We start from the raw sequence: 13840 nt of genomic DNA, 5'->3' as shown, positions 1-13840 counted from the left end.
CTCCTCGTTCTTCAGATCCGGGGACCGATCGCGGGACTCCAGCGGTGATTGGGTCCTGCGGTCCCGGAGCTTCGGACCGGGTCGCGGGAGCACGCCCACGACCCATGGCTGGGTACTAGTACAGGACGTACCTGTCCGTACATGTGCCCAGCCGTGCCATTCTGCCGACGTATATGTGCAGGAGGCGGTCCTTAAGTGGTTAACCATGTGATTGGCTGTGTCAAATCATAGCTGATCACATGTAAACACAGAAGTGCCGTTTATCAGCTCTGCTCACACTGAGGGGAGATCTGTCCAGGTAATCGGGACACTGATCATCAGTGCAGCCCCAGTCTGCCCATGAGTGATGCCAGTCAGTGACCATCATTGCTGCCAATCAGTGCTGCATATTGGTGCCTCCACGTCAGTGCCACCTCATCAGTGCATATCCGTGAAGGAGAAAAATGTATTTATTTACAACATCTGACAAACTAAAACATTTATTTTTTCAAAATCTTTGGTCTTTTTGCCTTTTTTTGCTAAAACAAAACCCAGCGGTGATTAAGTACCACCAAAATAAAGCTCTATTTGTGTGAAAAGAATGATAAAAATGTTATTTGGGTACAGCATTGCTTACACGTCATTCAAAATGTGACCGCTGAAAATTGGCCTGGGGAGGAAGGGGGTAAAAGTGCCTGGTAATGAAGCGTTAAAGTGATTTTTAAACCCCATTCCTGAAATTTGACCTAAGGACATACATCTGTAGTGTTTATCTCTAGATAACAGCAGCTGAAAATTTGTGTGGGGAGGGTGCTTGGCAATGGATAAGCAGAGAGCTTGTCAATTCAGACTACAGCTCTGCATGTTCGTTTTGTTCCTCTGCCTAAATGGAGGGAGGGATGGTGCCTTTCCTTCAATCAGCTCACAGCAGATGTACAACTTACAATGGATGTAAAAAGTCTACACATCCCTGTTAAAATGTCAGGTTTTTGTGATATAAAAAAGACAGATAATTTCCAAACTTTTCCCACCTTTTTAATGTAAACTGTAAAACAGTCGTCAAGTAAAGAAAATATGACCCAACCGTGACCTTACCAAGAACTGGCCTTCCCTCCAAAATTGATGAAAAGACGAGTAGAAAACTGGTCAGGGAGTCTGCCACGCGGCCTCCAGCTACAACAATCTCTCATATTCTCCATATGTCTGGGCTATGGGGTAGAGTGGCAAGATGGAAGCCTTTTTTTGCAGAGAAAAACCTCCAAGCCCGGCTACATTTTGTCTCCTAAAAGCATGTGGGAAAATGTGTTATGGTCTGATGAAACCAAGGTTGAACTTTTTGCACAGAATTCCAAAAGAGATGTTTGGCGCAAAAACTCTGCACATCGCCAAAAGAACACCATAACGACTGAAGCATCATGCTTTGGGGCTGTTTTTCTTTAGCTGGAACAGGGGCTCTTAGTCAAGGTAGAGGGAATTATGAACAGTTCAGAATACAATACCAGTCAATATTGGCACAAACCTTCAGGGTTCTGCTAGAAGAGGAACTTCATCTTTCAGCATGACAACGACCCAAAGCACACATCCAAATCAACAAAAGAATGGCTTCACCAGAAGAAGATTAAAGTTTTGGAATGGCCCAGCCAGAGCCCAGACATGAATCCAATTGAAAAATCTGTGGGGTAATCTGAAGAGCACAAGAGATGCCCTCGCAATCTGACAGATTTGAAGTGTTTTTGCAAAGAATAAGAGTGGGTAAATATTGCCAAGTCAAGATGTGCCATGCTGATACTCGTACCCGAAATGACTGAGTGCTGTTATAAAATCAAAAGGTGTTTCAACAAAGTATAATATTTAAGGGTGTGCACACTTCTGCAACCATATTTTATGTTTACTTCCCTCCAGTTTATAGGTCACAAATGATTTATCTTTGTCTCATATTTTATTTTATTTTTTACATCACAGAAACCTGACATTTTAACGGGTGTGTAGACTTTTTATATCCACTGTATGTAGGGAGATTTGTATCATCTGAGGCTGTTTATCTTCACTGGGTTTATGTGAGGGTTTACAACTACCTTAACCACTTAAGGACCGCCTCCTGCTTATGTACGTCAGCAGAATGGCACGGCTGGGCAGATGTACGTCCGCGATCGGTCCCCGGAGCTGAAGAACGGGGAGAGCCGTATGTAAACATGGCTTCCCCGTTCTTCACTGTGGCGGCTGCATCGATCGCTTTATCCCTTTTTATAGGGAGACACAATCGATGATGTCAATCCTACAGCCACACCCCCCCTACAGTTGTAAACACACTTCAGGGAACACATAACCCCAACAGCGCCCCCTAGTGGTTAAGTCCCAAACTGCAACTGTCATTTTCACAATACAGAATGCATTTTAAATGCATTTTTTGCTGTGAAAATGACAATGGTCCCAAAAATGTGTCAAAATTGTCGGAATTGTCTGCGATAATGTCGCAGTCACGAAAAAAATCGCTGATCGCCGCCATTAGTAGTAAAAAAAAAAAAAATTAATAAAAATGCAATAAAACTATCCCCTATTTGGTTTGTGCAAAATGTACAGCGTTTACAAATCGATAAACGCTTTATTGCAATTTTTTTTTTTTTTTTTTACTAAAAATAGGTAGAATACGTATCGGCCTAAACTGAGGAAAAAATTATTTTTAGATATGTTTTTGGGGGATATTTATTATAGCAAAAAGAAAAAAATATTGCATTTTTTTTCAAAATTGTTGCTATATTTTTGTTTATAGCACAAAAAATAAAAACCGCAGAGGTGATTAAATATCACCAATAGAAAGCTCTATTTGTGGGGAAAAAAAGGACGCCAATTTTGTTTGGGAGCCACGTCACACAACTGCGCAATTGTCAGTTAAAGCGATGCAGTGCCGAATGGCAAAAAGGGCCCTGGTCTTTTACCTGCATTTTGGTCCAGGGCTTAAGTGGTTAAGTAACTGTACAATCGTTGGCTGTGGGAATTGGAGGCTGTGGTTTGGTTTTGGTGGGGTGGTTGTCTGTCTTTTTAAAATAAACTGCTGGCTCCCTAAAGCTGATTTGTCTATTTTGTAATATTTGTATAATTGTGGTTTTTTGAATATTATTTCCTTTTGTGTGATGTAATATAGCTACAAGCATACTCATGCTGACAAAGCGGATTGTTCTGGGCCTCCTATGGAAATTAAGAATAACCAATTTGATGTTGACATCCGATACACCTACTCTGTTACTTTTGAGGTAAGTGTTACATATTTTTGAGACCTAGCTTTAGGTGGATCCAGACAGGAATGTCATGGCTCGGGTTTAAACGCTTTTCTTTTTTTACTCACAACAGTCATAGGTTCTAGAAGCTTTTGTACAATATATTTTAGTTTAGTTAAGTGTACTTTTACTGAATGATGATCAGTAAGTTGTGGGACAGTAAGTGTTCTTGTGTATAGCATCCCAGTGTGATTTTTAGATCTCCTCCCTTCACGAACTGTTGGCCTGATTAAAGTTTCATGGGGACTTCTTCCCACACACAGTGATCAAAGTCCCAAGTTTGTTTCAAATTAAGCTGGACATATACTATTCAATTTCCTTTTTAGATTTACCATCAACTGTGTAGTGCAAGGGCCTGCCCGATTGCATACAAATTGAAAGTGTTTTTAGGTTTGACCTCTTATTATAAATCTAAAGGAAAGTTGAACAAGAAAATTCTATAGTGTATGGTCAGCCTTAAAGTGGTTGTAAACCCGATTCATGAAATTTGACCCAAGCACATATATCTATAGTGTTTAACTATCTCTCTCCAAAGCCCTAAGTCCTGGTGTCTTTGCTGCCCTGTTCTTCTGTTCTCAGCATAATAATGTCTGACAAGTTCTCAGACACAGGAGATGAAAGCAGCTGAAAATTTGTGTCGGGTTGGATGCTATTAGCAGAGAGCTGGTCAGTTCACAGCTTTGCAAGTATCTTCGTTCCTTAGTAACTTGGTTCCTCTGCCTATGGGGGGGAGGGGGGGGGGCTGTACCTTTCCTCCAATTGGCTCACAGTGTATGCCAAGACTACACTCCCAGTGCTGGAACAGGAAGAAACATTTCTAACACAAGGTGCACTTTCTAAAGAATATAGCAAGCTGAAGACAGCAGATATTCATGTAAAACATATGTAGGGAGATTTGTTTCATCCCTGTGTATCATCTGAGGCTGTTCATTTCACTGGGTATGTCATATGTGATGGTTTACATCCACTTTAAGATGCACAGCGAGTATTTTTTTACACACCTCCCTAACTTTTGCTACAATTTTTCCCAAAGGCCTGATTCACACCTATGCCTTTTTGCAGAAATGCACTACAGTCCTTTTAACATGGTTTCCTATGGGACACGTTCACATCTATGCTTTTTTCAGCCGCTGCATTTTTGGAAAGGGTTTATTATTATTTTCATTATATTTTTTTGTATGCAAATTGTTGTAAAATTGCGTCCAAAAACGAACTACATGCTTTTATGCAGCTACATTGAAGTCTATGGAACCAAAAAAAGCAAAAAAGTACTCTTGCATTTAAAAAGTCACTGACACTTTCCAAAAACGCAGCAGCTGAAAAGGCATAGATGTGAACGTGATGTATGCGATATTCTGGGTCCTGTGCTTACCTTTTGCATAGTAACCATAGAGGTTTGCTTGCTCAGCACTGCCTCCATTTACAGAATACCTTGTATTTTTAACAAGGAATTCACTGATTGGGTAAGGTGGAGACTGTGACATCACTGCCCCACCTCTCAACCTAATCAAGTGAGAAAACACATTCCTTGTAATTTTTTTTTGGGGGGGGGGGGGAATGCACAATGTTCTTTAAATTCTGTGGTTACTATGCAGAAAGGAAGCTTCCTTGGCAATCCTTTAGGTATTTAATATGCATACTTGCATTGGTCCGAAATCATACCTAGAGATCAGCTTTTAAGGTGTTTATTTTTTTTTGTTTTGTCCCTTTGCTATATAGGAAGAAAAAGAAATCCGATGGGCTTCAAGATGGGATTACATTCTTGAGTCAATGCCACATACACACATTCAGTGGTTTAGGTGAGCATATGATTTTGGTTTTCTCTATACATTTATTTTATGCAGGTATTAATTTTTGCGTCGGGTATGGATAGTATTTCAGCCTCTGGAGTCCTTATTAAAGTTAATTTCAAAACCCTATTCTGTTTCCACTCTGTTTGGTCTACCCTAGGGTAAAAGGAGCTGAGTCTCCCCATTTTTAATATCATTCCTTAATGCACAGAGCGGTATCTGTTTAGCCTATCTGAATGCCAGAACTCTGAAAAACTGCTTAAAAACACAGGAACAGCCACGTATTGAATGCGCTTTTAGGTGTGTCAAACCTTTAATCATTAATTTCATTGGCCAGGAGGTGTGTGTCTGTGTGTCTGTGTCAGTCAATAACTTTGAATCTATTACTAAAACTCCAGAGGATTCCTCTGGACTTGAGTCAAAAAACAATGTCATAAATGATGATGGCTACAGCAGCCTATTACTAGTTGAGTCTAGCCACCCCTGCCAAACCAGCTGAAACTTGCGTATGGTACTGTGGTGGCTTTAGGCAGGTTGCTTTCTCAGTAATAATTAGCCTAGTCTATTCATTGTTTAACTGTCAGGATGGTGGGGGGCCATCCAGTATCTTGCTATCCACTTTGTAGCTAAATCTAGAAGGTGTAAAATTATTGGGTAGACTCCTGGTGGGTAATAGGCCGTGGACATGGCACACTGCACAGGTGCCATGTACTCTAAACTTACTAAACTTGTAGAGCGCTCTTCAAGCATAGTCTATTTAACACTTTAACCTTAATCCACACTAACTGCTTGTTTACACCAATGAATGTGGTTCATGACTATGTCAATATAATGACAGCATGAGGTACAACATGATGAAAGAAATCTTTTTTTTTTTTTTATGTGTAAAAAAAAAAAAAAAAAAAATTGAGAAATTTAGTCCATAATTAAAGTGAAAATGGAACTGTACTCTCCTCCCCTACAAACACTGCAGTGGCCCTCGCCTGGCCTCTGCTCAGTTGTCTGGGTTCAGGATCTTTGGCCATCTTGATTAGCTGCGGAAAAATTACATAACATTGTGCATGCGCAGCAGCTCATTCATTCCGGCAGATGCAGGAATTGTGCATTGAGCTGCGCATGTGCAGCTCTGTGTGCATTGGCAATGAGAATGTGAATAATAGGCAGGTAAGAACTCTTTATTTGCAAAAGAAATATAGTATGTTATTTCTGCAATTAAAAAAGCCTGCTTTTATACTGTTGCCGCTAAATTGGCCTGTACATTTAAGCTCCAGTGACCTTTCCTGAAGGTTTAAAGTGTATTTTAAAGGTAAAACTTTATTTTTTTATGAGTAGTTAAGGGTTTGATGTCACATGTTTATTGCTTTCTGTGTCCCCACTAGTGACATTCTTCATCCCTGCCCAGGGAACCATTTTCACTGGAAACGCAACAAGAGGAAATATCCTGATTTTATTTATTTTTTGTCACTGGAACGGAGATAGGCGGTGATGATTCCATGCCAAACAATCAAATGGTGTAAAACTTAAAATATTTAAAATATAAATGTAAGAAATATATATACACAGTGACTTGAGCTGCTCCTCAAGTGATACTTGTTTAGAATAGTTGTCAATAATTGAGGGCGCTAATTTGTAATTAAACGTGCTATATTACTCTGTCCTATAAATTAAAATATATATAAGTACATATGTGATATCAATATATATTGGTGAGTCCAAATTCCAAATATATCACAAAGTGTACTCGGTGTACATTCAAATGTGTAGTCCCAATATTTAATTAAAATTCCAATCAGTCCAGTCATCCAAACTTTGAAAAGACTGTCCCAAATTTTGCTTAAAGTGAAAAATCCTTCACAAACGCGAATCTCTGCGATCACCCAAAGTGCTCAAAAGGTTAATGCGCTTACCAGATGTGTCTGACTTCTTTGGTGAGAAAGAAAGTCAGATCTAGCATTTGCAGGATAGTGCCCGCATACACATCAATCAGACCGGAGAAATTCCAACCTCTTGCTCGGAGTTTATGAATAGGATATGCAAAAAAGAATATGAAAATCCATCGCGTGATACTGCTTTTTTATTTAAAAAAATAAGGTATAAAAAAACGCTGATTGTCCTCATACATTAAAAGACGTAAAGAACGAAACGTACGTCGGCGGCGGACCTGGTCACGTGGTATTCAACTCAAGTTCCAGACACCTGGTTGTTCCGCTGGGTGGAACGCATGCCACCACGGAGGTGGAGGACAAGCGTAAACAGACGAGCTAGCAGCCTTGGTGCCGTGACAGACGCATTTTAATGTAAGAGGCCAATCGGGCGTTTTTTATACCTTATTTTTTTTTTTTAAATAAAAAAAGCAGTATCACGCGATGGATTCGCATATTTTTGTCTCGTGTGCTTGATTTGCACAAGTTCTAAAGTGAAATTGGACATATTGAGTTGCAGAATTTACTTTTCTAAATGAATGGCATCTTGCAGACGGGTTACTTTTTCCCATAAACCATTATAAATCCTAAAGGATTGTGTTTTTTTTTTTTTTTCCTTACAGTATAATGAACTCCTTAGTGATTGTGCTCTTCCTGTCTGGCATGGTTGCTATGATCATGCTGAGAACGCTGCATAAAGATATTGCAAGATATAACCAGATGGATTCAGCCGTAAGTAACTGGAGCCCAAAAATATTGCAAATACTGTTTCACATCTTTTGAAACGGGCATATTTTTTTATACTTTTAGTACAGAGTATTGGCATTTGGTTTTCATTAGCTTTACACTTGCATGTTTTGATAAGGTGTGTGTGTTTTTTTTTTTTTTTTTTTCAAATCTAAGTAAAGATACCCTTTGCCTGTGTAAAACCCACTATACAAGCGATTTGTACAATCTCCTTTTTAAATCTTTCGAAATATTGTAATGTAAGGGCCTGCATGAACAAAACTTTCATTTTGTCATTTTAGACCAGTGCACTATTTAATTGTTGGTAGATATGAAAAGCTATGTAATAAGAATTTAAAATTTTTTACTTTTTTTTTTTTTTTTTGTGTACAAAAATCTAATGGTGTTTGAATTTGGAACACTAAACCAGCCCTCAAAATTTCCACTCGCCTACTAGCATTTGGCGAGTGGATTTAAGCTGGGGGCGAGTGATGACAGGGCTGCATGACCAATCTCCCTCCAATCTGTGCCTACACTTAGAGTCCCGATGAGATTGGCGGCCGAAGAGGAAAGGTGCATGCTTGGGAAAAGTAGTCTGGTGAGCCGCGCACAGGCAGAGCAGTACACAGGTGCTCTCCTTACAATTCTCATTAAGCCATGGGACCCAACAGTATGACCTCTCTGAGCCTTCCCCCCTCCCCCGGGCCCCGACCAATGTAGCTGGAGAGCAGAAAGTAATGAGTGAGGTGGAGGATTGCAAAAATTATCACTCTGGTGCAGCGCTCACTGAAAGTTGCCCTGACATGAGAGCGGCAGCCTTCTAGTTTGTGCAGTTTTCTTCTCCTTGTGCGCTATGTAAGTGTCCAACAGTTTAGCCTGAGCACTGTGAACAGACTGGTCTCAATGTGTGCTTTGCGCTGTGCTATGATGTCAATGGCTGTGCAGTTGTGTGGATCTCAGCGCTGGATTGTACTCCCTCCCGCTGTGCTGCAGCTCCTCTCCTCTCTGCCAGCCTGAATAAAAGGGGGAAGTGGGGACATGCAAGCGTGGAGCCGCACACACAGGCTCCTGATGATGAGATGAATGGGAGAGAGAGAGAGAATGAATGGGAGTTGCAGAGGAGACAGCAAGAGAATGGGGAAGAGACCCAGTTATAGTGCCCTGTCCCTCTGGTCTGCCCCCAGTGCCCTGTCCCATTTTGTTAAAGTTGTTGTTGGTAATATTTAATTTTGTAACTTGATTCTGCATAAAACATTGTCATTCCATGAGATAATCTACGAGGGCGTGTTTACGGGTGCAATTAGGCGCAGGGCAGTGTATGAATTAGGTGGGGCAACTGGTGGCGAGTAACTCTTGAGGCCTGGCTAGTAGCTCAGGACTTGAAATTTTGAGCCCTGCACTAAACTATTAAAAACTAGACAATACTTTAAAAAACACTCTGCTGGGCGAGATCACGTAGATCTACGTCATGTCGCCGTTCAGCCAATAGGGGCGCACACACGCCCCCCCGCTCGCCCCTGACACGTGATTACCCGCGATCGCTTGTTACAGAAGGAGAACCGGGAGCTGTGTGTGTGTGTGTGTGTGTAAACACACAGCTCCTGCCAATGTATGAACAGCGATCAGTCATTTCCCCAAGTCAGTCCACCCCCCCCTTCAGTTAGAACACACCCAGGGAACATACTTAACCCCTTCCTCGCCCCCTAGTGTTAACCCCTTCCCTGCCAGTGGCGTTTTTATAGTAATCAATTCATTTTTATAGCACTGATCGCTATAAAAATGCCAATGGTCCCAAAAATGTCAAAAGTATCAAGTGTCCGCCATAAGGTCGCAGTACCGATAAAAATCGCTGATCGCCGCCATTACTAGTAAAAAAAATAAATTAATAAAAATGCCATAAAACTATCCCCTATTTTGTAAACGCTATAACTTTTGCGCAAACCAATTAATAAAAGCTTATTGCAATTTTTTTTTGTTTTTACGAAAAATATGTAGAAGAATACGTATCGGCCTAAACTGAGGAAAGAAATTTTTTTTTTTTTATATATATTTTTGGGGTATTTTTATTATAGCAAAAAGTAAATATTCATTTTTTTTTTTCAAAATTGTTGCTCTATTTTTGTTTATAGCGCAAAAACTAAAAACCGCAGCGGTGATCAAATACCACAAAAAAAGCTCTTTGTGGGAAAAAAAGGACGCCAATTTTGTTTGGGAGCCACGTCGCACGACCGCGCAATTGTCAGTTAAAGCGATGCAGTGCCGAATCGCAAAAAGTGGCCTGGTCTTTGACCAGCAATATGGTCCAGGGCTTAAGTGGTTAGAATGCCATATTCGGCAACAGTAGTCCCTACGGTGCATTTTGTGCTGCTAACGCTTGTTCATGACTATTTATGAATAAGAGCTCTCAGCATGAAACGTGTTGTCTATATGCTGTTGCTGTATAAGGCGTTTTTTTAAAGATTACTAACAAAGTGGATGCAGTTTTCAAGTGTGCCCTTTTCCATTCTCTCCTTGATCTTCAGGACACCACTGAAGTTATGGAGATGATCTGTAGCACAATTCTAAAGTGAGTGCCCTATGGTGACAATGCTGGTTCTCAATATATACAGTACAAGGAGTGAGCACTGTCACCCTAAGCCAGCAAATATGTTAATGGCAGGATCACCAGGTGAAAATATGGGAAAAGATGTAAACTAAGGCATCCACCACATCAAAGGACTGGTAATCTGCATTATGTTGCATTTTTGTTCTTGGGTTTAAATGCAATTGAATGCTTTGTGTAATAGCCAGTGTTTAGATGCCACTATTGCATAATTTCTGTTGCACTACTTTATTATACATTGCATAACAATTTTTTTTTTTTTTTTTTTTTTTTTTTAGTTTATCAGACAATAAGAATTACAAAAAGTGTCACAGCGTTTCACATAAGGCCCCTTTCACACTTGTGCGACTTGTCCTGCCACTAGTGATGGCAAAGTAGCATGACAAGTCGTACCCCTTGATTTTTAATGAGTACCATTCATATCTGTGTGACTGCAAAGTAGTCCCTGTACTACTTTGGTCCGACTTTAACGTGAGTTGAGGTCCATAGACCTCGTTTACACAGCCATTCCCTGAAATCGCGCGACTTTCAAGTCTCAGCAGTGTGACAGGGGACTAAGGCACATCTACATTAAATATACGGAAGGCCAGCACGAAGGCCAATATTGTTTATACAGGAAATCAACTGTACATGTATCTCTCCATCAAAGGCAAAATACTAGACGCCTTATCCCTCAAAGTCTGATATATCCCCCCCCCCCCATTTTTTTTTTTTTTTTATTCCAATCCCGTGAGATAACAAAAAGAAACGGGCCTTATCTTCTGCATGTAAAAAAAGAAACAAAACGCAACCTTTGGACAAATGTAAACCAGGGCAATCAAACCAAAGCCCCTGAGTTCCAACAAGTGTGTAGTACCATACCCCTAGAAAGATCCGATCAAAAGATATATTAATAGCCCCCCCCCCCCATGAATGTATTTCAATTATCTACCTCTCCCTCCAGGGTAGAATTAGAGCCCACCCAGCAAAACCATACCTTCCTAAACCTCTTAGGGGAACCACGTGCACAATATCAGCATTGATTAATATACGGAATAAACGTACAGGTGTATAGTGCATTTGATGTAAGAACTGTAACTGAAACATTCTGTCTGTTTAGGAGAGAACAGCGGTGAGGTAAGTATCAAGCACCTCCTGTCACAGCTCCTCCGATAACTTCGGTGCAAAAGCCAGCCATCGTGTTGCATACAATATTTAAATCGGTTGCATGTACTATAACTTTTTAGCATGTTGTGTAGTGAGATCATGTAGCCTCTGAAACTATCGCATTGTATATGACTTCATCCTTATGTTCTGTTGGCATGTCTTTCAGGAAGATGCTCAGGAAGAGTTTGGTTGGAAACTGGTGCATGGTGATATTTTCAGGCCTCCAAGAAAGGGCATGCTGCTCTCCGTTTTCCTTGGTTCAGGCACTCAGATCTTGATTATGACATTTGTCACTTTATGTAAGTATCCCTAGAGTTTGACAAAAACAAAGTGCACTAATACCAATTAAACAAATGCAGTAAACCTATTTCATAACGGATTGATTTCAAATATTTCTGTTAAAGAATATTCAGTACATGTAAATGATATGCTTGGCTACATGTTTACAGTAAGGTGTGGTATAAATCTGTTTTGAAAAAGATGGTGAAAGCACTTTCTGTATGAAGAAAAAACATACTGTCACATCTAGTATTAGGACTGCATAAATGTGATCAATAATTATGTACATTTACACTCTTTTCAGTTTTTGCATGCCTTGGATTTTTGTCTCCTGCAAACAGAGGAGCTTTGATGACATGTGCCGTAGTTCTGTGGGTGCTGCTTGGTACTCCAGCGGGTTATGTGGCTTCCAGGTTCTACAAATGTAAGTTCAGATATAAGGCATTAAAAAGCAACCAGTTTGTTTTTTGGATGTTTTAATATGAAGATGTTGTGCACCCATATATAGATTTTTTTTTTTTTTAATGTACCAAATTAATGATAAAAAGCTGTTCAAACTTTTTGTTACTTGAAGTTTTTGCTTAGTCCTTGGTTACTGTTGGTATTGGTGTAAGCATAGAATTGCCTTGTATTCTGAAGTATTACATTTATTCATGATGTGTTTTAGCACAGATGAAGACACAACTTTATCTGTATAAACAAAATAACTAATGTTACATCAGTTGTAATTAAATGGTGATTAATGTCACGTTATCGGAAGTGTGGGTATACATGAATCCCCCAACTTGGATATTACGTGATCTTAGGCAGAAACCACGAGGAACTAACATTTTGAATGTTAACCAATTATGGAATTTTACAAACCCAATAAAATATTTTAGGCTAGGGCTGCACTCTTGAATAAATCTCTGCTACTTCGGGTTTTAACTTCTTGGAGATGTTGTTTGCAACCCACTTAAATACATGTGCTACTAGTTGTACAATCTCTGTAGATTTAATCGCCAGTGTAAGCCATAAATAACCTTTTTTTTTTTTTTAGGCCTCAATCATTCTTCATAGTGTGTTAGAGCAGTGTATACAGAAAGTTGTAGCAAAGCTCCTGGCGAGCAGATTTTGTTGAATTCTTTAAAAAAAAAATCTGTTTTAATTTGGAAATGTGAAATTCAGATTTTAATGTGGGGCTGTCAACAATCCGGCACTCCCATTAAGATATGTTTAACATTTCCAAACAGAACTTGAGAGGTTATTGAAATATTTTATCAAAACTTATGTAACTTTCTGTAAGCTTGTCAAATGCTTTGTAAAAGCCCATCGGATTACAACGCGATCACAAAGGTATTCAAAGACATCAGTTGGCAAGATACTGGTGAAATGAGAGATCCTACCCCCATGCATTTATTTGTATTCAACATAGAGTGCTCATGGCTTTTCACTTTGCATTGCTGGCTCTAAGCAAATCTTGGAAAAAATAACAGCGATTGGATGGTATAACTATAATTTACTAAGATCATCTTCTAAGATCTGTTGGCTTGATTTTGTCACTCAGAACATAGTTTTAAAGGGAAATACAATGTTTATGCATATTCCCCTTATTTAGAAGAATAAACATCACTTTGAATCGGGTGTTTCTGAATGACCACTTATGTATACATAGTTTTTATAGGGACATTGGACTGTAAAACTATACTACAACAGAGATGCTTTTGGAGCTGTAAAAATAAAATGTGATTTAAAATTTTTATGTAGGTTTTTGCTTGAATGTAAAATGTTTTGAATATACATGTTTTCTAACACATTCCATGTTTTGTCTTTTTTAAATGCAGCATTTGGTGGTGAGAAGTGGAAAACAAATGTTCTGTTGACAGCATTCCTGTGTCCTGGGTATATATATATTTTTACTTGGGCTTTTCATTTAGTAAAAATTGCATAAAATATCACAGCTAATAGTTTGCTGGGACTGTGACGTCCCTGAGCTCCCTGCCCAGCCGCTGGCTTTCGGGTCTCAATCTCTGGTTGCTGTCATTGGCCGGGCAGGGATGGCGTCACTCTCCTGCATGTGTGTGAGTTAAGTCAGAATCTGCATTGCTAAATTTGTACAGTGAGCTGCACATGCTCGGCTCA

At 39.7% G+C, this 13840-nt stretch overlaps 1 protein-coding gene across 1 annotated transcript in view; it reads left to right on the top strand.

Moving 5' to 3' along the window:
* The window catches only part of TM9SF2 (transmembrane 9 superfamily member 2), a 60023-nt gene that overhangs the window by 25578 nt on the left and 20605 nt on the right, over positions 1 to 13840 (top strand). The window contains exons 7-12 of the mRNA XM_040336170.1: positions 3122 to 3230; positions 4974 to 5053; positions 7590 to 7698; positions 11607 to 11739; positions 12024 to 12143; positions 13543 to 13600. Of these exons, the coding sequence (XP_040192104.1) occupies positions 3122 to 3230; positions 4974 to 5053; positions 7590 to 7698; positions 11607 to 11739; positions 12024 to 12143; positions 13543 to 13600 (609 nt within the window). The remainder of the gene's footprint in view (positions 1 to 3121; positions 3231 to 4973; positions 5054 to 7589; positions 7699 to 11606; positions 11740 to 12023; positions 12144 to 13542; positions 13601 to 13840) is intronic.

The sequence above is a fragment of the Rana temporaria genome, chromosome 2, assembly GCF_905171775.1.
Source record: "Rana temporaria chromosome 2, aRanTem1.1, whole genome shotgun sequence".
Taxonomy (NCBI): Eukaryota; Metazoa; Chordata; class Amphibia; order Anura; family Ranidae; genus Rana; species Rana temporaria.
This window is presented reverse-complemented; position numbering and strand designations above follow the sequence as displayed.